The sequence below is a fragment of the Danio aesculapii genome, chromosome 6, assembly GCF_903798145.1.
Source record: "Danio aesculapii chromosome 6, fDanAes4.1, whole genome shotgun sequence".
Classification (NCBI taxonomy): Eukaryota; Metazoa; Chordata; class Actinopteri; order Cypriniformes; family Danionidae; genus Danio; species Danio aesculapii.
Genome location: NC_079440.1, coordinates 48,325,218 through 48,350,826, shown reverse-complemented (window position 1 = coordinate 48,350,826; position 25,609 = coordinate 48,325,218). Strand labels below are relative to the sequence as shown.

Genomic DNA, 25,609 nt, shown 5'->3' with positions numbered 1-25,609 from the left:
ACGACATTGGTTACAATCTTAATATTGTGTCATATTGATGTCTTGTGCCTGCTGGGTGTTAAAGGCCATTTCAGTCATCATACAGTAAACATCCATCATCTTCTCATCAGTGACATAAGGGCTGTGCAGTTTGGGGAAAATATCTAATTGCGAATGTTTTTGACAGATATTGCGATTTGAGTTTGATTTACGATTTAACTCAAGCTTCAAGCTGATTTTATCTTAATTAAAGCTTGAGCTCAATAGTCTGTAAGCTGTGGCAGCAATTCTGTGACAGCTCTTAAAAGTTTCTTTGACGTAGAATGGTGTGGGGAGTCGCAAGCGACAAACGAGCATTGTGACACAAGATTCAATCGTTTCTTCTCGTGTACTGGCATAGTTCACGACACCATCGCAGAAAGTCTAGCATAGCGGATTGGTTTTGAAGCACTTTACCTCAGATGTTACTCGTTATTTTTGTTTATATATACATACAGCTGAGGTCAGAATTATTAGCCTCCCTTTGAATTTTTTTACTTTTTTTAAATATTTCCCAAATGATGTTTAACAGAGCAAGGACATTTTCACAGTATGTCTGATAATATTTTTTCTTCTGGAGAAAGTTTTATTTGTTTTATTTCGGCTAAAATAAAAGCAGTTTTACATTTTTTAAAAACCATTTTAAGGTCAAAATTATTAGCCCCTTTAAGCTATATTTTTCTATAGTCTACAGAACAAACCATCGTTATACAATAACTTAACTAATTACCCTAACCTGCCTAGTTAACCTAATTAACCTAGTTAAGCCTTTAAATGTCACTTTAAGCTGTATAGAAGTGTCTTGAAAAATATCTAGTCAAATATTATTTACTGTCATCATGGCAAAGATAAAAGAAATCAGTCTTTAGAAATGGATTATTAAAACTATTATGTTTAGAAATGTGTTGAAAAAAATCTTCTCTCTGTTAAACAGAAATTTAAAAAATAAATAAATAAATAATAATAAAAAAAAATATATATATATATATTTTTTTTTTTTTATTTATTTTTTTTTTGCAGCCTCTTGCGGTTAACTAATCACAACGTTTCAAATTGCGATTGCAATTCGATTTCGATTAATTGCACAGCCCTAAGTGACATGCATCTAAACAGTCTCTGGTCATTGCGTGTAAAGATTTTGGACATCTTCTTGGACACCTTTAATGCTTCCAAACAGTTTGCTGCAATTATAAATCGTCCATTTCTTGAGGTAGTTCATTATGATGTGGTTTACCTTCTATGTGCGATTTGATTGGACAGGAATCACAGGACTTTTCTAATCCTCTTAGACAAGAAGAAATAAAGGAGTAACTGCAGGTTGAAGGAAAGTAGTGGAGTAAAAGTACAAAAACAGCACCAAAAATGTGCACTAAAACTCCTGAGAAAACTACTCCATTACAATAGTTTGAGTATTTGTATTTTGTTACTTTACACCACTGATGATTCTTAATATGAAATGTAATCCTAAACTTTTTTCCTAAGCAATTTTGGAGTATTTGATGTTTCCCTATTCATACAGAATGCCCGAGCATACAATCAATTAGCTTTTAATGATATATCTTGCTTTTATGGCTCATTTGTATATATAGTATTATTCATTCATTTTCTTTTTGGCTTAGTCCCTTTATTAATCTGGGTTCGCCACAGCGGAATGAACCACCAACTTATCCAGCACATGTTTTACGCAGCGGATGCCACTCCATCTGCAACCCATTACTGGGAAACATCCATACACACTCATTCACACACATAGACTACGGCCAATTTAGCTTACCCAATTCACCTGTACCACATGTCTTTGGAAACTCACGCGAACACGGGGAGAACATACAAACTCAGAAACGGCAACTGACCCAGCCGAGGCTTGAACCAGTGACCTTCTTGCTGTGAGGCGAGCATGCTACCCACTGCGCCACCGCGTCGCCTTGTATGTATTTGAATGTATTAATAAGGTAATTTGTTTTAATGTAAGTAATTAATACCAATAGAACCTATTGATGTTTTTTCATTTTCTGTATTAAATTGTGCACAATTTGCAGCCCTTTTTGCTAAAAACAAGGTAAAATCAGCAGTGTCAGACATTCTGCGGTGTATTACGAGATTAACACTGCACATTTTGACACACCCCCATTCATAAGCTGCATATAGAAAACACGCATCCTACAGTATCCACGTAATTTTCCAACACCACTCTGAACACACTCATAATCAGTTAGTTATTCACAAGCGCAATGTATGAAGCGTCACATCCCTGAAGCAGCGTGCTTTGTCTCAATGGCAGTGTGTGCTGTTCATGTGACCTACAGGAGCAGTTTATCTTCATCCATGACGCATTAATGGAAGCAGTGCTCAGTAAAGACACTGAGGTTTCAGCCTGGCAGCTCCACACGTACACGAACAGCCTCCTGACGCCGAGCCCCACAGGACACACACGCATGGACAAACACTTTAAGGTCTGACGACAGTTTTTTTCTTCCCTTGTGTTTTGTTGCTGTATAGAGATGTTGAGTTTGTCTGTTTGTTTGGCGTCTGACCTGCTCCCCCTTGTGGACACTCGTGTTATTGCTCCTCCAGTTGTTGACGCAGTGCAATGCTCAGCTCGCCGAGTGTTTGAGTGGCCAGAAAGACTGTAATAAAGAGAAGAACCGCACATCCGCCGTCCTGCCAAGTGAGTTATGGAAATAAAAGTCATATATCAAAATCTACAGTGCCGTGTGGGCTTAGTGTCCTCTGTGTGTGTACAGTAAAGGCACATTTATAATATTTGGTATGTGTTATAGTATTTGTCATATTGTTATTAGTGTGTTATAGTATTAATAATCAATTATTGATATTATAATAAATAAATAAATAATAATTTTATATAATGGTATTATATTTATTATAAATAATAATACTATAGCTGATAAAGTTATTATTATACAATTATAATTTCATATTAGCTATTATTTTATTTGATAATATAGTTTTATTTAAATATTTAAAGGCATCCATATAGTCTATTTTAATTTGATCTATGGAAAAAAAGAAAAAACTATATATATATATATATATATATATATATATATATATATATATATATATATATATATATATATATATATATACACACATACATACATATAAATTAAATTTTTTTCATAAGTAATTACTGATTGGCTATTTTTGTATTTTTTGTATGTGTTTTTAATTCTCTTAAATTATATATACTTATATAATTTAGTATGTGTTATAGTATGTATTAATATTAATTATGTAAAACTTTGATTCAAGTAATTATTAATTTGCTATTTTATTTTTAAATATTTTATTTTTATAAATAAAATTTTAGCTTTATTGTTTAAATATTTAACCTTTTTATTTATTTAATTTATTTCATTTTATTTTAGTACCTTAAATTATATAATTCCGTTGTTTAATTCATATATTATAGTGTGTGTTAATATTTGAGTTGGCCATGTATGAATCCAATTTAAATGACAAAATATATTTCTGTTTAGGTTCATCTTTTGTATTTTAATTATTATAAATCATTATATATATATATATATATATATATATATATATATATATATATATATATATATATATATATATATATATATATATATATATAAACTTACATACATTTTGGAGTGCATTCATAATTTGTATTTATAGGTAATTATTTTCATACAGTTATGGTATTTATTAATATTTTTATTTATTTTTCACTTATATTTTAGCTTAAGTTTTGTCATTATTTGTAATAGTCTGTAATTTGTAATAATTGTAATTTTTTTAATACGGATCACAATGCGTACTTATTTATTTACATTTAGAAATGAAAAGAAATATCTGATGTTTTTTTAAATACACTTTTAACAATTTCTAGTAGAATCTACAGTAAAATACTGGCAGCAGTTCACCGGTAATTTACTGTAAATCAATCAGCTATTGATTTAAGCTTTTGTTTTGAATAGCTTTACTGTAAAACATACAGTAATTTTCACAATGCAACTTTAGGACAGTTATGCAGTATATCGTATTTTAGAGTAAAATACAGTTTATATTACAATTAAATAAGTAATTTAAAAAGATCATTAACAGTGTATAAATAATATAAATATATTTTAAAATACTTATAAAATAAGCCACACAACTAATACAAGATTTGTGTGATTTCAGCATGGCGGACATCATAAATAGAAGCTTTTTATTATTATTGTTATTTGGATTATTTTTAAATGTGCAAGTATTATCACTTTCTTATAGAATTGTTATGATATTTGTTCATATTTGTAATTTTGAATCAAATTTTCACTTATATTGTAGTTTAAGTTTTAGCATTATTTGTAACGGTTCTAGTTTTTGCAAATGCGGATCACAATGCGTTCTCATTTATTCATATTTGAAAATGAAAATAAATATCAGACGTTTTTTTAATAAAAATAAATAGAATAAAATATTGAAATATTTTAAAATACTAATAAAAAAAAACTACACAACAAGTTACCGACTGGATTAATACAATTTCAACATGGCGAACATCATAAATAGAAGATTATTATTATTATTGTTATTATTATTAATATTATTATTTGTATTATTTTTAAAATCTGCAAGTATTATCGCTTTCTTATGGAATTGTTCTGATATTTCATAATGTTTTTTATTTATTTGTCACTTCAAACATGGTGGACATCATAAATAGAAGCGTTTTATTATTATTTATAGTATTATATTTAAAATATAAGATATAAGTATTATCGTTTTCTTATGCAATAGAACTAAAATAAAAGGTGGATTAAGAATCTCAGACAACAAAATAATTTTTATGAAAGTTATAATGTGTTTATGTGTAACAAGTTGACCATGTTTTGTCTCACAGCTGAACGGGCTCGTGTGGCGCTCTCTCCTCTTCCAGGCCTGAAGGGAACAGACTACATCAATGCCTCTTACATCATGGTAAAACAGCAGCGGTTCACTCGCTCCAAACTTTACACATTGATTTCGATCATCATATTCAATAATGCATGAAGCATGAATTATTAGTGCATCTTGTGTTTCAGCTCTTCATCTGCTTGTTCAACATTTGCTGCGATTTTTCTTTGAGAATCAAAAAAAATAAAAATCGATGTTTTATCGGCTCACAGGGTTATTACAGGAGCAACGAGTTCATCGTTACCCAGCATCCTTTGCCTCACACCACCACCGACTTCTGGAGGATGATTTGGGATCATAATGCGCAGGTTATCGTGATGCTGCCGGATAACCTCGGCCTTGTGAGTACAGCCGCTTTTGAAGAGCTACTTCTGATTTAAAGTGGATTCACGTGGTGTTATGGAAATGATGTTCTTTATATACATGTTCAGCAGGTCCTGGTAATGCTCTCGAAACATTTTAAACCAGCGGGTTTTCATAGCACTGAGAGTCTAGTTTAATTATAACCTTCTGTGTCGAGTTATTCATTTAAAAAGAGCTGTATTTAAAGCACACACTCAGTATTGGTTGTTCAACAGCCTATTGAATAGCCTGTGAAAAGGAATAAGATATGGTTTAACATTAATGAGTTAGTTGGAAATGTTAGCCTCAAATGGATTTATGATATTCTACATGATTTGTTATGATAACGTGTTACAATGTATTATTATTATTATTATTATTATTATTATTATTATTATTGTTATGTTATGTTATGATATGATATGCTGTATACACTCCAGAAAAATTATTTTGCTAGTTCAAACTACTTACAAAAAAATTAAGTTGTCCCAATGAAATCTCAATAATTGTGTTGTTTCAGCTCATTTTAAATGTTCAATCCACATAAATTTGTTAAAAGTGTTAAGTTAACTTAATCGATTTGTGTTGGGACAATATGAATTAATTGTGCGCAACCCTGCATTTTATACAGTGTACGATGCTACGATTCCACACAATTCCTTTATGTCATCTCAACGCAAATCGATTAAGTTAACTTAATGTTTTTACAATTTTAAGTTGATTAAATGTAAAAAAAATTAAGTTATACCAAAAAAAAGCTCAATAATTGTGTTGTTTCAGCTCTTTTTAAAGATACCTTTCAAGTGTTCATATGGACAGCTGTTTTAACTTTTTTTTAATCTGTTTATTAAACTTTTACAGAAATAGCAGGATAGTTTTACAGAAAAATGTTAACAAGTGAAGTTTATTTATAAACTAATTTCGAAAGGAGCACGTGCTTATGATTGATCATGTCTGGTCCTGCATTAGCATGATTCACCAATCGGATGATTCCTAACTCACTATAAATAACTAGAGTTTATTACTTCAGTTATCTTCGCCTTGAAGAATCTCCCTTCCACCCCTACTCCTCCTCCTTTCCCTTAATAGGGCGGCACAGCGGTTAGCTCTGTTGCCTCACAGCAAGAACGTCACTGGTTCAAGTTCTTAACAGGCCAGTAAACATTACTGTGCGGAGTTTACATGTTCTCTGTGCTCGCTTGGGTTTCCCCCGGGTTCTCCTGTTTCCTTCCACAGTCCAAAGACATGAGTCACAGGTGAATCGGCCAATCCAAATTGGCACTATAGTTGAGCTCTTAACCTGCAGTTTATCTCTACATAGCAATCCCTAACTTGTCATTAGCCCTAAATAAGGGGGCAGTTCTCGAGACCTACCTGAGCTCAAACTCCCCTCTCGCCCTGCAAATGGGAGGGAGCCCCGACTCGAGGATCTTATGAGCTCAGGGCTGTCTTCCGGGACAGCATGCCAAATACGCTTCATAATCAATCATCAGCTAAGTGTGAACTCTTGAAATATTATTCCCAACCTTTTCCCCATAAACAGAATGAAATTACAATTACACACAAAAATATATAATAATGAAATTTATAAAAAATTAAAAATACATGAATTTATACAAAAAATGCATACATATATACTAACTTACTTACTGTCAGGGCTAATTATATCAAAGTTAATATTTAGCCGCACCATATTGGTGTTTCATAACATCTACTTTTTATGAGGTGGGTTGTTAGCCCAACACTCAACCTGGAGGACCAGGACATACAAACATACACTATGAACAATTTAGCTTACCTAATTCACCTACAGCACATGTCTTTGGACTATGGGGGAAACCGGAGAACATGCAAACTCCACACAGAAATGCCAACTGACCCAGTTGAGACTCGAACCAGCGACCTTCTTGCTGTAAGGTGACATCGCTGCCCACTGTCACCCCACATATATATACATACAAAAATACAAATTGAAAAAGGATAGTTAGTCAATTATGTATAAAAATCATATTGGATCACTTAGATTTAGAAATAACCCATACAAAGTACACATGTACATCATTAACTTTTATTTGTTCTCAAGATATGTATTCTTGATGTCATCAATTTAATGTCACTAGTTGAAATGTTAATTATATGTGATCTATGACAACATGTGTTACAATATATAATTATTATGATATGCTGTATATGATGTTACGATTCCACACAATTCCTTTATGTTGCCCTAACGCAAATCGATTAACTTAATTATTTTATGTTCAATAAAAAAAAAAACATTAAGTTGTCCAAAAAAAAAACAACTCAATAACTATGTTGTTTCAGCTCTTTTAAAATAAGTCATTTGACCAAGCAGCAAATTCTTTTTTAAAGAGTACATATGGAAAAGCTGTTTATAACTTTTATTCATTCTCAGGTTATGTATTCCTGACATCTACCCCTTAATGTCACTAGTAGAATTGTTAACTCTATATACCTGCAGTTATATTTTAACATGTTACTTTTGTTATTTCTCATCTCTAAAAATGTATTTCTGATATCAGCAGTTAGGGGAGTCATTTCTGATCTCTAAAAGGACTAGCACTACTATATCACTAGTAATGATTACATTCATGATATCAGAAATTCACATTTATACTAGTAGCAATTCAGTTGTTGATATCAAGAGTTTAATTCCTAATATTAACAATTTAGTTTCTGAAATCAACAGTTTAATCTTTGATATAATCAATGATTATCAGGAGTTACATTTCAACTAGTAAGAAGTTTAATTAACTATTATTATAATTAAATTTATGATATCACGAATTGTATTGTTGATATCAAGAAAACATATCCTGAGAATGAATAAAAATCAAAACGGTTAGCTATACTATACAATATCATGATATATGATATTACAGTATTATAAATTATATGATATAATTCAGTACATTATGATGATACATGACAAATTTATATGATTCAATGTGTTATGACTAGGCCCACACAGAATCTGCACGCACAGAAATCTACTTATGTCCGCAGATTTTTATCCTATCATTGAGTCTGTTTATGTACTTGTGTAAATGTGTGTAAATTTATATTCATTCAGTTTGTAAATTAACTTCAGTAATATTATTGACTAATAGAAAATGTTCATTTGAGTTACTTTACAATCAGGGGAGATTCTAGGATTGTCACTTAAGGGGGGCTCAGGTTTAAAGTGAGGACGGGGAAGAGGGGGGTGCTAATTGTAAATATGTGTGTGTGTGTCTTTATTTTTTTCTTTTAGTCGATATAAGACTTGCTTTGTTTAACAAAAACGTGGATCTAATTGGATTTGCACTGTAAACATTAAATAAAAGTTTGAAAAGGTATTATTTTTTATTTCTCATATTAAGTGTTTTGTTATGATGCTCCCAAAATCATTCTGCATAAATCCGCCAATTTTTTACAAAATTCTCCACAGAAATAGCAAAAAATGTCCGCAGATTCTGTTTGGCCCTAGTTATGACGTAACATATAGACCAATTTCAATGTTATATGATACAAATTTTTCAAAATAATATGAATTGATACTAAATATATGATATCATATGTTGATATCTAATATTATGTATGCAAGGGATAAAGTACATGCAGGCCGTTTTTAATCACATAATAACTCTCTATATGCTTATCTACAGCCTAATGCAACATGATATGATCTAGTGTAATACCTTTCCATCCAGTATGAAGTGATATGTGAAACGGTGTGCTGTTGTGTTTGCAGACTGAGGATGAGTTTGTGTACTGGCCCAGCCGAGAGGAGCCCATGAACTGCATAGCCTTCACTGTCACCCTCATTAACACCGACAGACTCTGCTTGTCCAATGAGGAACAGCTCATCATCCACGACTTCATCCTGGAAGCCACACAGGTATTTCAGACAGCGCACAAACCGCACACTTAAAGTACAAATGAAATCAAAACTAACCATATTGAATTTGTTTGCTCACAATGCTAGTTTTGTGTTGAACAAATCATCTGTGCATGCCATTAAGAAAAAAATACTTGCCCTTATAATCTTTAATTGAAATAAAAAAAATGCACTTCCTGTTTGTTTTAAGTTCAATTCTCAGATTACGTATGTCTGAGGTATTGGGCATGGCTAACATATTTAATCACGCTGCTCCAACAGTCAGTTTTGACAACAAACAGAAATGGTGAGGAGGAGGAGTCTGTTAGGCTGTAATAACTCTCCCCAACCCCTTTTCCCCATCTTTCTGAATAAAATGCCTATTTAGCTACATCCAATCAGCTCGCAGTAGAAAAACAAGCCACGCCCACTGTTTTCTCATTTACTATTCAGTTTCTCTAGGACAGGGGTGTCTAAGCTCAGTCCTGGAGGGCCGTTATCCTGGAAAGTTTAGTTACAACCTCAATCAGACAGACCTGGGCTAGCTAATCAAGCTCTCACTAGGCTTTCTAGAAACATCCAAGCAGGTGTGTTGAGGCAAGTTGGAGCTAAAATCTGCAGGACACCAGAGGTGCATTTCCCAAACAACGACGTAACTCGTGGCTGAACTATCATAGTACGATGCAACGTTCGGGAAAAGAACGATGTAGTGACGAGTTTTTCCCAAAACCCCTAGTTTCGTTAGTTATAATGTAAAATGCCCATAATGATGCTCTAAATGGGGTGGAGTAACTTCTTTAGAGAAAAACCCATAATTACTTTGTACAGATTATATTGTTTTACACAAACATGCATTTAAATAAAATCCAATATTAGTTTTGGTAAAAACATGCACTCATTTTCCATATTAATTGAAATATATGTACAATGGCACATATAAGGCCTATGTTTGCTTTACTAATATTATTGAGAAAATGACATATTCTATTCTAAAACATAAAATCACTTACAAAAAAGCTAACACATATTCTAATCTCATATTTAAATCATATGAATAAATAAATAATGAGGCGACTTATTAAAAATATATTTACTTTTAAAATAATATTAATAATAATAATGATTATTATTATTATTATTATTATTATTATTATTATTATTATTATTAAGTATGATATTGTTTATTTATTTTAAAAAAATTAAAGTCTACTTTTACAATTTGACACTTGCAAACCACAGCAGAAAGTTCTAACCAACAGGCCCATGTCATATACAGTACAGATACTAAATAAATAACCTACTATAAATTAAAAGCATTACGTATGCTGTGTTTTTTGTGTTTTCACAAGCTTTGGTGACGTAACATAAATTCCGCTTTTTAATAATAGGTCACCTATAGCCTTCGCCATGACGCTGTGTTCAAAATTATATCAATGTTTTCAAAGTGCACTGCGAAGGGAGCACAATTGTAAACATGAAGATCGCTAAAACTGAACTGTAAAGTACTTTGAAAGCAAATTACACCTAAGAGTGATGATTTAATATTTTTTTATTTTTAATAATTCCAACTTTGAATGTTAGAATGTTCTAAATGAATAGGGCATAAGCGGGATAAGTGGAAATAGAACACAGCCAGGAACTGTGTTTCTAACTACAGCTCCAGAGGTGTAGTTGCAAGTGCACAAGTTTGCGATGCAGTTTGTGAATGTTCATTGGAACGCTAGATTTGGGAAATGGCAAATCATTGAACAAAGTTTGTAACGACGGAACTTGCGACCATAGTTGGCTAACGATGGTTTTGGGAAATGCACCACAGCCCGAGTTTGGACACCCCTGCTCTAGGAACTGCGTCACATTATGAAAAAAAATAAAGGTCACAGGTTTTGGTTTGTGTGAACTTTAACAGACTGTGTGCTATAGAAAACTTTATGTTGACTTAATATATGCATTAGTAAAACAAAAGTAAAAAGCTGTAGTGTTTCTTATTTAAACATTAGAAATATAACTAATATAATGCTTTTATAAAGGTTTCTATTACAAAAAAAAACGCTGTTATTTTGAACTTTATTTAATCAGAATCATGAAAAAATGTCATTTTCCACAATACTGTTTCCCTCATTGAAAATGGTTCAGTCAAAATCCTGCAGCTATGGAAACATGGGGCAGTTTCCTGGAAAGGCATGAAATGATTTAATATACCTTAAAATTAGATACTTTGAAAAGCTGCTAAATGCATACATTTCAATGCAATGTCAAACATTTACTGAGCACCAAAGTAACATATTCAAATTACTCTGGCATATATGACTTCAAATTACTTTGGCATATGTTTTATGATGTTTTCAGATGCCCTTCCTGCTGCAACTCAGTGCTAGGAAACACCCATACACTTTCCCATTTACACACACACTCATACACGACAGTTAATTAAGTCCAGAACACCCTGAGGAAACCATCACGAACACGGGGAGAACATGCAAACTCCACACAGAAAATATCACTCATTTTTCTAAGCATTTGAGGCTGCAACGATTGATTCTACTCACTATTCGACTCATGATTTCGGCAATTTGATTTTAAAATAAAAATAAAAAGATATCCTTTTATTAGGCTATTGCTGCACGTTTCTTAGTGAAATTAAAATATAACAAAACTAAGTTTTAAAACAAACCCCATATCAAATAAATATATATTTATATAAAGCTTTATATAAAGCATAGTGTTATGAAGCGGACAGGAGACAGAGGTAAGGAAACGTTAGGGTGTTTATTAAATGACAACAAGGAGCACATGAAGGATAGCCAGGAGGATCAGGAATGATGTTGGGGTCTTTTCCTCCGTGGCTGGGTAACAGGAATACACGAGGATGGACAGCACACACCAGATACAGCTGACAGAGGATGACACAGACTTGGAAGGACTGGAAGGCAGGACGATTCGGGAGGACCAGGAAGACTAGGAGGAATACAAAGAGAACAGGTAAGTAAATCGTTTGTTTTAGCTGAGGATGACTACGCTGAGTGGTCGCTCAGTTGTCCGCTTTCGTCGAGACGAGCCCGGACAATGAGCGACTGGAGTGCTGTGCTTTTATCTGGTGCTCGTGAATGTGATGCAGCTGTGTGCTCATTAGAAGTCAGGTGATGGTGATCTTCGTGAGTGGGGGTCGTGAGAGCCTGACCAATCCATGACAGTACCCCCCTCCCCAGGGCCCGCTCCTGAGGGCCGACACCTCCGACGCCGTGGTGGTCTCCCTCTGCCTCTAGGCGCTGGGAACTCAGGGTGGCTCTCATGAAACTCCACCATGAGACTAGGATCGAGAATATCAGCTCTGGGAACCCATGTCCTTTCTTCGGGGCCGTACCCTTCCCAGTCCACCAGGTACTCCAACTGGCCACCACGACGTCGGGAACGCAAGATCTCCTTCACTGCGTAGACGGCTCCTTCTTCTAGGAGCAGTGGAGGAGGGGGTTCCTCTTCGTGGTCAGGCTCTGTGGAGGGAAGAACAGGATCGTGATAGGGTTTCAGGAGTGATACGTGGAATGTAGGGTGAATACGGTAGTGAGAGGGTAATTGTAGTTTGTAGGTGACGGGGTTAACCTGTTCCACGATGGTGAAGGGACCAACAAATCGGGGACTTAACTTGCGAGAGGGCAGTCGCATGCGTATGTCCCGGGTGGATAGCCACACCTTTTGTCCGGGTGTGTATCTGGGTTCTTCAGACCTTCTCCTATCGGCGGTTACCTTGCTTCGACGGACTGCCCTCTGCAGATGTTGATGAGCCTCGTCCCAGACTCTCTCGCTCTCCCGGAACCAGTGATCCACTGCGGGGACATCAGATGGTTCGCCATCCCAGGGAAAGAGCGGTGGTTGGAAGCCCAGGACGCACTGGAATGGCGTGAGTCCGGTGGAGGGTTGCCGCAGTGAATTTTGGGCATATTCTGCCCAGCCCAAATACTGGCTCCAGGAGTTCTGGTGACCACTGCAGAAGGTCCTCAGGAACCGTCCCACCTCCTGAATCTTCCTCTCTGTCTGCCCGTTGGTTTGGGGATGATATCCAGAAGAGAGGCTGACGGCCACACCTAGGAGCTTGAAGAAGGCTTTCCATAGACGTGAGATGAACTGTGGACCTCTGTCCGACACAATATCTTCTGGAATACCAAATGACCTGAAGACTTGATTAAAGATATTGTCGGCAGTTTCAAAGGCTGTGGGAAGACCTTTCAGAGGGATTAGTTTGACAAACTTTGAGAATCTATCTACTATGACTAGAATACAGGTATTACCTTCTGACGAAGGGAGGTCAGTGATAAAGTCCACTCCTAGGTGTGACCAGGGACGGTTCGGAATCGGCAAGGGATGGAGCTTTCCAGCGGGTAGATGACGTGGGCTCTTGGATTGGGCACAGTCCTTACAGCCCTGAACATATTGCCTCACATCCCTTGCCATGTTTGGCCACCAGAATCGTTGGGATACTAGCGAGAGAGTATTGTTGATCCCTGGATGTCCAGTGCCTAGCGAGGTATGTAAGGAGTGGATCAGATCTACCCGGTGTTCAGGTGGTATGAACTGCCGGTGAGGAGGGCATCCCGGCGGAGCAGGGGCTTCCGGAGTGGCAACGACTGGAGGAGCGTTCCAGGTGATCGGACAAATGGAGATGTGTTCGGGAAGAATCTTCGTTGGGAGTTCTTCATGATCGTGATGCTCGTGTAAACGAGAGAGAGCGTCTGCTCTTAGATTCTTGGGTCCTGGACGATAGGAAATGGAGAAATCAAAACGTGAGAAGAAAAGTGACCATCTGGCTTGACGTGGACATAGTCTCTTGGCCTCTTTGATGTATTGGAGGTTTTTGTGATCTGTGATCACCTGGAACGGATGTTTGGCTCCCTCCAACCAGTGACGCCACTCCTCCAAGGCTAGCTTGATTGCTAGAAGCTCCCTGTCTCCTATGCTGTAATTCTGCTCCGCCGGGCTCAACTTCCGAGAGAAATAGGCACAGGGATGCAGTCGGGGCGGTGTATCATGATGTTGAGATAATACTGCCCCGACGCCGGTGGTGGATGCGTCCACTTCCACCACGAAAGGAAGATTTGGGTCAGGATGAGTCAGGAGTGGGGCCCTTGTGAACTCCTTCTTAAGAAGGCGGAAGGCTGCGGCTGCTTCTTTGGTCCACTCCAGTCCTTTGGGTTTACCCTTGAGGAGATTAGTGAGAGGTGATGTAATCCTGCTGTAGTCCTTGATAAACCGTCTATAAAAGTTAGCAAACCCAAGAAACCTCTGGAGCTCCTTAATGGAAGTGGGTTCTGACCAGGATAGAACAGCCTCAATTTTCTTCCCATCCATACGTATACCGGTTTGGTCAATGATGTATCCCAAGAAATGAATCGACTTCTGGTGGAATGAGCATTTCTCCGCTTTGAGGTAGAGGTGATGTTCTCTCAATGTGTGTAGGACCTCCGCAACGTGTTGGCGATGTTCGGCCTCACTCCGGGAGTAAATGAGGATGTCATCTATGTACACTATTACACAGTGGTGAAGAAACTCCCGGAGGACTTCATGAATGAAGTTTTGGAATACGGAGGGGGCGTTGACCAGACCGTAAGGCATGACCTCATATTCATAGTGGCCAGTAGGGGTCACGAATGCTGTCTTCCATTGGTCCCCCTCACGTATTCTTATCAGATTATACGCGCTGCGGAGGTCCAATTTAGTGAAGACTTTAGCTTCTCGGAGCTGTTCCAAAGCGGCTGGTACCAGAGGAAGGGGATATCGGTATTTTACTGTACCGTTATTTAGGACCCTGTAGTCGATGCATGGACGCAGCCCTCCGTCCTTCTTGGCCACAAAGAAGAAGCTTGAGGCGGCTGGTGATTTTGAGTGACGTATGTACCCCTGACTCAGAGCCTCCCTTATGTAATCTTCCATTGCCTGATTCTCTGGAAGCGAGAGCGGGTAGATCCTACCTCTTGGCAACTGGGCATCTGGAACTAGGTCGATCGCGCAGTCCCATGGCCGATGCGGCGGTAGCTGGGAAGCTCTCTTGGGGCAGAAGACATCATGAAAGGAGCTGTACTCCTTAGGAATGTGGATAGACTGCTTCTCAGGAGGGCTCTCGACCGATGTTGCAAACAAAGAAATGGGGTTCCGACCTTGAAGAGGGAGATGTGGAAAACAGGCAGGTGTACATCCAGATCCCCATTTCTTTATCTCTCCTGTGCCCCAAGAGATGATGGGATCGTGCTTCACCAGCCACGGGCGCCCTAGAATGATGTCCATATTTGCACCCTCCAGAACCAGAAATTGAATCCTCTCTTGATGTAACAACCCCACTTGAAGAAGGATGTCTTCGCATTGTCGATGGATACGGGTCGAAGATCGAGTGCACTGGGTTATCGGTTGTATCTGGTATATATGCGAGGACGCCTCAGTACGGAGGTGGAGTTGACGACAGAGGGATTGGGAGATGAAGTTCCCTGCTGACCCGGAGTCGATGAGGGCTGTGACAAGGAGAGAAATAGAGGCAGTAGTTATTTGTACGGTGGTAGTAAGTGGTTTACATTGTTCAATATTCGTACTGAATACACTCACTGAAGTCCGAATGGGACGAAGGGGACACTCCATACGGGTGTGTCCACTGACACCGCAGTATAGACACAGACCCCGGGTCAGCCTCCTCTGTCGTTCCGCTGATGTCAGTCTTCCAGACTCTATTATCATGGGTTCTGGTTCTGGAGAGGCTGTTGACTCAGGCGATTGGAGGAGTGCAGACGAGGGGGTGATGGTGTCCTGTTGATAGGAACGGAGACGATCGGAACATCGGAGAGAATGTTGGATGAATCTCTCCAGACCCATTGTATCATCTAATGTGGCCAGTTGGATTCGGAGAGTGGGTTCCAAGCCGAGCCGGTACGTGGTCAACAACGATCTCTCATTCCATCCACTTGCAGCTGCTAGAGTGCGAAACCGGAGAGCATATTCCTGTGTAGATAGAGTACCTTGCTTTAGATGATACAGCTGCTCTCCAGCGGCTACTTCCCCATCAGAACGTCCAAACACCTCTTTGAAATACTCCGTGAAGGTAGTGATGGAATTCATGACCGGCCCGGCTTGGTTCCAGATCGTCTCAGCCCATTTAAGTGCAGGTCCAGAGAGTAGAGATACGATGTAGGCGATCTTCGACTTATCTGTGGGATATAGAGAAGGTTGCATTTCGAATATGAGGGAACATTGTAACAGAAAACCATTGCACTCCCCCGCTCCGCCTGAGTAGGGCGCTGGTCGGGCCATGGGACTGGAAGGAAGGGCCGAAGAAGAAACTGTGGAGGCGGAAGTGCTCGGTGCTGGTGGTGCGTTGGAAAGTGGAGCTGGTGGCTGTAGAATCCGCTTCAACTGGTCCACCAGCTCTTGAAGGTGATCGGGGGTGCTCATGTTGTCGTCGTTATGGGTCCGGGCTTCTGTTATGAAGCGGACAGGAGACAGAGGTAAGGAAACGTTAGGGTGTTTATTAAATGACAACAAGGAGCACATGAAGGATAGCCAGGAGGATCAGGAATGATGTTGGGGTCTTTTCCTCCGTGGCTGGGTAACAGGAATACACGAGGATGGACAGCACACACCAGATACAGCTGACAGAGGATGACACAGACTTGGAAGGACTGGAAGGCAGGACGATTCGGGAGGACCAGGAAGACTAGGAGGAATACAAAGAGAACAGGTAAGTAAATCGTTTGTTTTAGCTGAGGATGACTACGCTGAGTGGTCGCTCAGTTGTCCGCTTTCGTCGAGACGAGCCCGGACAATGAGCGACTGGAGTGCTGTGCTTTTATCTGGTGCTCGTGAATGTGATGCAGCTGTGTGCTCATTAGAAGTCAGGTGATGGTGATCTTCGTGAGTGGGGGTCGTGAGAGCCTGACCAATCCATGACACATAGGTCTCAAACTCGATTCCTGGAGGGTTTTGCTCCAACCCTAATCAAACACAGCCGAACCAACTAATCAATGTGATCAAGACTACTAGAGACTATTAAGCAGGTGTGATTTGGAGGTGGTTGAAGCTAAACTGCGCCCCTCCAGGAATTGAGTTTGAGACCACTGATATAAACAAACTAACAACGTAAGGCTTTACCTTTTGCCTTTTCATTTAAAAGCAGAGGCAACCACTACATTTTAATCAATTAAAAAGTAACTATTTTTACAGTTATTTCATAACTGTTTTTTATTGCTGCACAGGACGACTATGTGCTAGAAGTCCGACATTTCCAGTGTCCGAACTGGCCGGATCCAGATGCCTCCATCAGCAGCACATTTGAGCTTATCAACATCATCAAAGAAGAGGCAATGACACGGGACGGTCCCACCATCGTGCATGATGAGTGAGTAATCTGTGTGTGCTTTAACCATTAGTAGTGTGGGCGCCTGCTATTAATCCCATCAAGGGGGGCTACTTATCTGTTTTATGTTCAATCCACATAAATTTATAAAAACAATTAAGTTAACTTAATCAATTTGTGTTGGGAAAAATTGAAGGAATTGCATGGAACCCAGGATTTTTTACAGTGTAGGGCTGTGCAATTATGGATAAAATGGAATTCAGATTTTTCTGACTGATATTGTGATATTGATTTAATTTAATAATCAGCTCAGTATTCTCTATAATGTGCAGCACACATTAAGGTGTTTTGAGTTTACATCAGAAATGCGTGCAATTGTGCTGTAACTAATTTAAACCAAAGACTATAGAATAGACAAGACATGTCACTCGTATAGTTTTGAATGGGGTAAAGTGTAACGGTCAATATGGCGAATGAAGCCTCGCTTACTAGTACAGGAGCCAATCATTGATTGCTATAGACTCATGTTTCTCAGACCAGACGTGTGCTTTTTATGACAGTTTGTGTGGTCAACAAATGCACAGGAATCTCAGCAAATACTTGCTTTACAGACATAAGAAATATATCCACATAAAGCTTGAAATCTGTGCTTCTAAATGAACCAATTACACCTGAAAACAAGCGTTTTTTTGATTTTGTAATCTGTATGAAACTTGTGCGAGGTACAGTCCGTCCTGTCAAATGCACATCACATGACAGCAACTACTCAAACGCCCACAAACTTGTAAACAAAAGTTGCTGTCATTTCTGGAGGACATTCGCCATTAAGACCAAGTTGTGAATTGCTTTAGAAGAGCAGGACGATCAGATGAACGAAACTAATGAGACAGTTGTTGTTTAATTTTATTGGTGATTCCAAATACGTAATGAATTGAGATTTTTCTGGCTGATATTGTGATTTTGATTTGCGATTTAATTTAATAACCAGCTCAGTATTCTCTATAGTGTGCAGCACACATTTTAAATGAAACTAATACAACATGCTTTAACTGTATATATTTAACTGTAAGCTTGGCAAACGGTTTTAAAGAATTTGATGTTTCCCCATTCAGACAGAATGCCTGAGCATACTTCCCGAGAGGCATTTAAAAGATGGCCGCCAAGTGAAATGACTTGCCTTAAAGGGACTTTGTTTAAACTCATACTCATTCAGAGAAAAGGTGAGGTGGGAAGAGGTGGGAACCAGTTGGAAACAATGAACTTAAATCATTAAATAAACACAGAAGTATCCATCTATAGCAGGGGTGTCCAAACTCTGTCCTGGAGGGCCGGTGTCCTGCAGATTTTAGCTTCAACTTGCCTCAACACACCAGTCATTGCTAGATCGGATATGGTTGCTGCCGGAAGTTAATGAGAATTTTTTATATTATTTATTAAATTTCCCATTTATTGTATTTTATTAACTTCTACCCCAACCCTAAACCCAACCGTCACAGTAATGTAAAAACAGTAGTTGTACCAAGTATTATTTATGTTCTCTATTAAACTACCCAATAAATTGTATTTTTAACGCCTACACTACACTACACCTAAACCCAACTGTCACAGTACTGTAAAAATATAAATTATTGTTATACAGTGCATACCGCACTTCCGACCGGCCGCATATCCAATCTAGACTTTAGAAAGCCTAGTAAGAGCTTGATAAGCTAGCTCAGGTGTATCTGATTGGGGTTGGAACTAAACTTTGCAGGACACCGGCCCTCCAAGACTGAGTTTGGGCACCCCTGATCTAGAGCTTTTCCAGGGTACTTGGTAAACCCTCCTGCCATCTGCCACCCTCTGCTCCCACAACTCTTGGCCACTCCTACACTCATCACAGCTAAACCAAGCTGGCCAATCAGATCTTGCACTCCATGTCATGTAGTTAAAGTTTTATTGAAAGGTGCGCATCAGGGTATGGTGAAGGGTATGTATACCGATGCAGATCTGCGTTTACACGATGCAGAAGTATAAATTGGCCTTTACTCAAACCCACAGTGTTTGGCATAGTTTTGTGCCTATCAGAGCAGAAAGTCAGCTCCCTATATTATTATAGTCTTCTTTGGTTTTCATATGTAAATTATGAGAATTTATGTTCTGTTTATAGGTAAAAAAAAATCTGAAAAAAGCCCACACCCATAGAGCCACCACTCAAACAACTGATTGATGTGTTTCCTCATCTACTTGTGATCAACCAAAATGCATTGTTATACCAGAGGTTTATAAAGGGGTCTAAGAGAGTCTAATGGGTCTTGTGTTCTAGGTTTGGGGCAGTCTCTGCTGGGACGTTCTGTGCTCTGACAACACTTTCTCAGCAGCTGGAGAACGAGAGCGCTGTGGATGTCTATCAAGTGGCCAAAATGATCAACCTCATGAGGCCTGGTGTCTTCACTGAAATCGTAAGTTAACAGAACTTGACTTCATCACAAACGTCAGTGAGTGGTCGATTGGGTTTTGGGTGCAGAGTTAATTTCGCCAATGCAAATACGTATGAGAAATTTTCATTGCCTATGAAATCTGTAACCATTGACTTCCAAAGTATTTGTTTTTCCTACTGATGAAGTCAGTGATTTCAGGTTTTCAGCTTTCTTCAAAAGATATTCTTTTATGTTCAACAGAAAGAGGTTTGGAACCAATTGTGGATAAATTTTCTTTAACTGTCAAGTTTGTTTCAAGCCATTTGTGTTGATAAAGAGGTTAAAGGGCTCATGAACTAAAGCTGCATCCCAAATAGCACAATACACAATATACAATAACACACTCAACAGCATAGAATATGTATGTAGTGTCATCCCAAATGGAACACTAATGTATTTTTACTAAGCAGAAATTCAAACCATTTTCCAGATGACGTTTGACGGTTGCCAGATAAGCAAAATAAATGACCAAACTACCAAATAATAGCTACCATGAGTATAACCACATTCACCATTGGGAGGCGTTATAATCACTCTCGTAGGAGAATTTTGCTTTCACAATTTAAAATAAATAGTCCAACATCCGTGTCCGAAAGCTTAGCCCCTTCTACTACGCGAGCAAAGCTGCAGTCGTTGAGTGTATGAAATGTCCAACATAACACACTTCATTTTACTGGTTGAATAAGTGCATCATCCGGATATTTAAAGTGCACTTATTCTTTTTAAAATTTTCGTGTGAATGCACTACTTACACTATTGATACTAAAAAATGGCGTAGATTAGTGCATAAGTATGCAATTTGGGATGCACCTAAAAAATCTTCTTCTTTTTTTATCTTTTGACATAAAAGTGGTCACTGTACCATAAAAAAAACATCTTTTAAGTTTTAGAACATTCTTGCTCATCCAAAAAAAACGATCACATTAAAGCCAATCTGCTAAAACGACAGGTTGTGGAATGAGCAGATTTATGATATAATAGTGTTGCTAAACTCAGCTTCCACATAAGAAGGTCAGTGCCCACTTCTCATAAGATCAGGACTGACGTAGGATGACGTAGGATTGCGGTTTCCCCACCCACCGAATTGATTGAATGACGTGTATTAACATGTCTCCATAATAACGCGTATAATCATACCCACAAGATAGGACTTGCAAAGAAACTGGAATTAAAGGATCTGTTCAGCTCTCTGTGATCATCTGTACCTCAAGAATGAGTTTTACAAGTTTAAATTGTTTTTTAAAACAGGGCATGTTTGTAGTAAAGACAGTAAAATCAGTACGTAATTCGTCCGTGTCAGTACAATTATAAAATAAGATGCTTCAATCCCAGTTTGTGGATTTCAATCAGGTTTATTTTGTACATTAACATGACAGATGTCCATAACAGTGTATATTAACATGTATCCCGTCACATTTGCCATGCAAAAATAATGCAAAGCTAAACGTGTGTGTGCGCAAGAACTTTACAACGACATTGTGTGTGACTCGTCGTTGCAGAAAGGCTTGAATTAACTCCACAACAAATATATCAAATAGCAGTTGAGAAAGTTCTTACTGTAGTAAGCGAGATCTGCTTCATTCTTGTCTGTCACTGTACTACGTGAAGGCTACACGCAACAGAGCAATACAGAGAGATCTCTATGGCTCTGACATGCACGTGGGAAAGGTGGGTGGGCAGAACTAGCTCATTTGCATTAAAGGCACAGGCAACAAAAACAGCTACACTGTCCTAACAGCTCAAATTTTCCACATATAGAAAGGTATAATATATAATATGATGGGTATTTTGAGCTGAAATTTTAGACACATTCTGAAGACATAAAAGACTCATCTTAAATCTTGAAAAAGGGGTAAAGCTGAATGCGAGTATGTTGAAAAATATTTCGTAAAATGAAGAGTAAAATAGAGATAAATGAAATCAGTTATTAGAAATTAGTTAATAAAACTATTATGTTTAGAAATGTGTTGAAAAAAAATCTTTTTTCTGTTAAACAGAAATTTGGAAATATATACAGTTGAAGGCAGAATTATTAGCCCCCCCTTGGTCTTTTCTTTTTTAAATATTTCCCAAATTATGTTTAACAGAGCAAGGAAATTTTCACAGTATGTCTGATAATGTTTTTTCTTCTGGAGAAAGTCTTATTTGCTTTATTTTGGCTAGAATAAAAGCAGTTTTTAATTTTTTAAAGGCCATTTTAAGGTCAAAATTATTAGCCCCTTTAAGCCATATTTTTCCTCGATAGTCTACAGCAGTGTTTCCCAACCCTGTTCCTGAAGGCACACCAACAGTACACATTTTCAATCTCTCCCTATTCAAATACACCTGAATCAAATCATCAGAACATTAGAAGAGACTTGAAAACCTGAAATGAATGGTTCAGATAAGGGAGACATCCAAAAGATGTACTGTTGGTGTGCCTTCAGGACCAGGGTTGGGAAACACTGGTCTACAGAACAAACCATCATTATACAATAACTTGCCTAATTACCCTAACCTGCCTAGTTAACCTTATAAACCCAGTTAAGCCTTTAAGTGTCACTTTGAGCTGTATAGAAGTGTCTTGAAAAATATCTAGTCAACTATTATTTACTGTCATCATGGCAAAGATAAAAGAAATCAGTTATCAGAGATGAGTTATTAAAACTATTATGTTTAGAAATGTGTTGAAAACATCTTCTCTCTGTTAAACAAAAATTGGGGGAAAAAACAAACAGGGGGGTAATAATTCTGACTTCAACTGTATATATATATATATATATATATAAACTAATAAGTCAGGAGGGCTAATAATTCTGACTTCAAATGTATATATATATATATATATATATATATATATAAACTAATAAGTCAGGAGGGCTAATAATTCTGACTTCAAATGTACATGCAGAGGTTTAAATTAATGGACTTTCAAAATGTTCAAAAATGTTTATATATGCAAAGCTGTTCACCAATTATTCCAGCAGATGTTTACTTCCAAGTCTATTATACTCCAAGCCTATTTAAACAGTGTGTTCAGCTGAGTGGCTCTAACCAGGACAGAAAATAGCCTATTACTACTAAGTGATGTTTTGATGTAGAAATCTCAACGTCATAAGCAGAACAATACGACATTTAAAAAGGGAGTTCGAGACCCCTTTCAAATGCTCTTTTCCTCCATCGCATTATTTTTTTTTCTCTGTTTCACTTCCAGGAGCACTATCACTACCTTTACCAGGCAATGCTCAGCCTTGTCAGCAGTAAAGACTTCAGACTTGGCTTCAACTACATGGACAAAATCGCTGGAAAAGCGGATGAATCCAACCAGGCTGAGAGCATGGAGTCTTTGGTGTGAAGTTTCCGGAAAATGAAACGGAACAAAGTGGTTCCTTGAACTTTCCATGAGGCCTTTTTTTCCCCAGACTCTTGGTGAAATGAAAAAATAAAAGAACAACAAAAAAGAGCTTTTATATACTGATAAAAATAAATTCTTTTGATATTTATTTTTGCTGCTTTTTGTTATCCTGCTGAGCGCCACAATCTGCTCTCCAAAAAACACATGCACACGCACACACTGATAAACACACACACACACACACGCACCATCTTCTTTGCACTACACTGTCAGTGTTACTACTTGATGCCTAGCTGATTATTGATAATTGTGTTGATGATGTTTTTTTTGAGTATCACTTTATTGTTGCCGATAAAGTCTACAGACATGTGAGGGTGATCAGCGACAGCACATTAACACACACATCAGCCTCATACCCATACAAAACTGTACACAGAACAGCTCTTAATGCTCATCATGATGCGACTTTTAACCGTCAAGCATTGTGACTTGTTAGATTAATATGTTCTTTTTTTTTATTTATTATTAAGATATGCCATTTTATGTCTAACTTATATACATTATTTCAGTGTGGTATCATAACAGCAACTGTGAACATATATTGTTATCAGTAGCATTTCTATTGTTTTGTAATATATAAAGATATTGATCAAAAATGTGTCTCGTCTCCTTCATTTCAGCTCTTTTCATTAGTATCTTCTCATCAGGAATATCCATTTTTATATTCTCTAAAAAAATTGATGGTGACTGCTCTGATATGCACACACGCTTTATTTATTTAAAAAATGTATGCACCTTTTTATAGAAATACATGGAAAAAAGCTTCAATGGCCTAGGAAAAAATGTTTAGGCTACTTATTTATTTATTAAGCTACATTAGGATTATTCATACTACGCAGAGCACTTTCCTGTCCCTATGTCTGTTTGTTTAATTATATTGATGAACTTTGAAGATATTTTTAATCACAATATCAAGTAAATAGAGTCAAATTTGAAATTACTCCTTTGCTATGAACAAATTATGTCTTTATTATGTCAACATTTTGGCATAAATCTTCAGAAAACTTCTGAATTGTTTTGAAATTTGAGAGCTATAAATTGTGTAGTCAAGCATGGAGATCGTAAAAACAAATTTAAAGAAAACAGGCTGTGATGAAGCATGTACAGTATGTATGTGTATTGATACAAGACAAAGGTTAATTTGTTTTGACAATAATGTGCACACTTAAAAAAAATATGTTGTATATATATATATATATATATATATATATATATATATATATATATATATATATATATATATATATATATATATATATATATATATATATATATATATATATATATATATATATATATATATATATATATATATATATATATATTAAAAATCATTGGAATATTAAGGAAATGTCCATGAAGTATTAAGTATTTCACAACTCAAAATTTGAGTTTATGACAATTTACAAATTACAAAGTTTATGAATAACATTTGAATATGCCTTACTAAGCTCTTACTTTCATTTAGATAACTTTTTTTTAAATCTTCAATATTACACTACCTGACAAAAGTCTTGTTGTCTATCCAAGTTTTAGGAACAACAAATAATAACTTGACTTCTAGTTGAACATTTGATATCAGAAGTGGCTTATATGAAAGGCAAAAGCTCTAGATTACGCTTATTTTACCAAAATAAAATATGATCATGCCTTGATTTTTAATTAATTAATTTATACAGTATGGTCTGACTTTGCTTAGACAACAGTCTTGTCACTCAACAGAAATAATGTACAGTATAGAGTATAAAGTCATGCTGCAGTGGAAAAATAATTAATATTGTGTATGACTTCCATGAGCTTGGAGGACCGCTCCCATGCATCTCTGCAATGACTCAAACAACATATTAGTAAAGTCATCTGGAATGGCAAAGAAAGCATTTTTGCAGGACTCCCAGAGTTCATCAAGATTATTTGGATTTATCTTCAATGCCTCCTCCACCATCTTACCCCAGACATGCTGAATAATGTTCATATCTGGTGACTGGGCTGGCCAGTCCTGTAGCACCTTCACATTCTTTGCTTTCAGGAACTTTGATGTGGAGACTGAAGAATGAGGATCGCTATCCTGCTGAAGAATTTGCCCTGCTGTGGTTTGTAATGTAATGGGCAGCACAAATCGCTTGATACCTCAGGCTGTTGATGTTGCCATCCACACTGCAGATCTCTCTCATCCCCCCATACTAAATGTAACCACAAACCATGATTTTTACTTCACCAAACTTGACTGATTTCTGTTAGAATCTTGAGTCCATATAAATTCCATTTGG

General features: G+C 37.1%; 1 protein-coding gene across 1 annotated transcript in view; it reads left to right on the top strand.

The window, feature by feature from the left end:
* ca16b (carbonic anhydrase XVI b) overlaps positions 1-23,905 on the top strand; it is a 222,071-nt gene extending 198,166 nt beyond the window's left edge. Inside the window, exons 22-29 of the mRNA XM_056460409.1 lie at positions 2,325-2,471; positions 2,593-2,686; positions 4,889-4,965; positions 5,154-5,282; positions 9,038-9,184; positions 17,389-17,531; positions 19,795-19,930; positions 23,142-23,905. Coding sequence (XP_056316384.1) covers positions 2,325-2,471; positions 2,593-2,686; positions 4,889-4,965; positions 5,154-5,282; positions 9,038-9,184; positions 17,389-17,531; positions 19,795-19,930; positions 23,142-23,282 — 1,014 coding nt within the window. The 3' untranslated portion in view covers positions 23,283-23,905. The remainder of the gene's footprint in view (positions 1-2,324; positions 2,472-2,592; positions 2,687-4,888; positions 4,966-5,153; positions 5,283-9,037; positions 9,185-17,388; positions 17,532-19,794; positions 19,931-23,141) is intronic.
* The last annotated feature ends 1,704 nt before the right edge of the window (positions 23,906-25,609 follow it).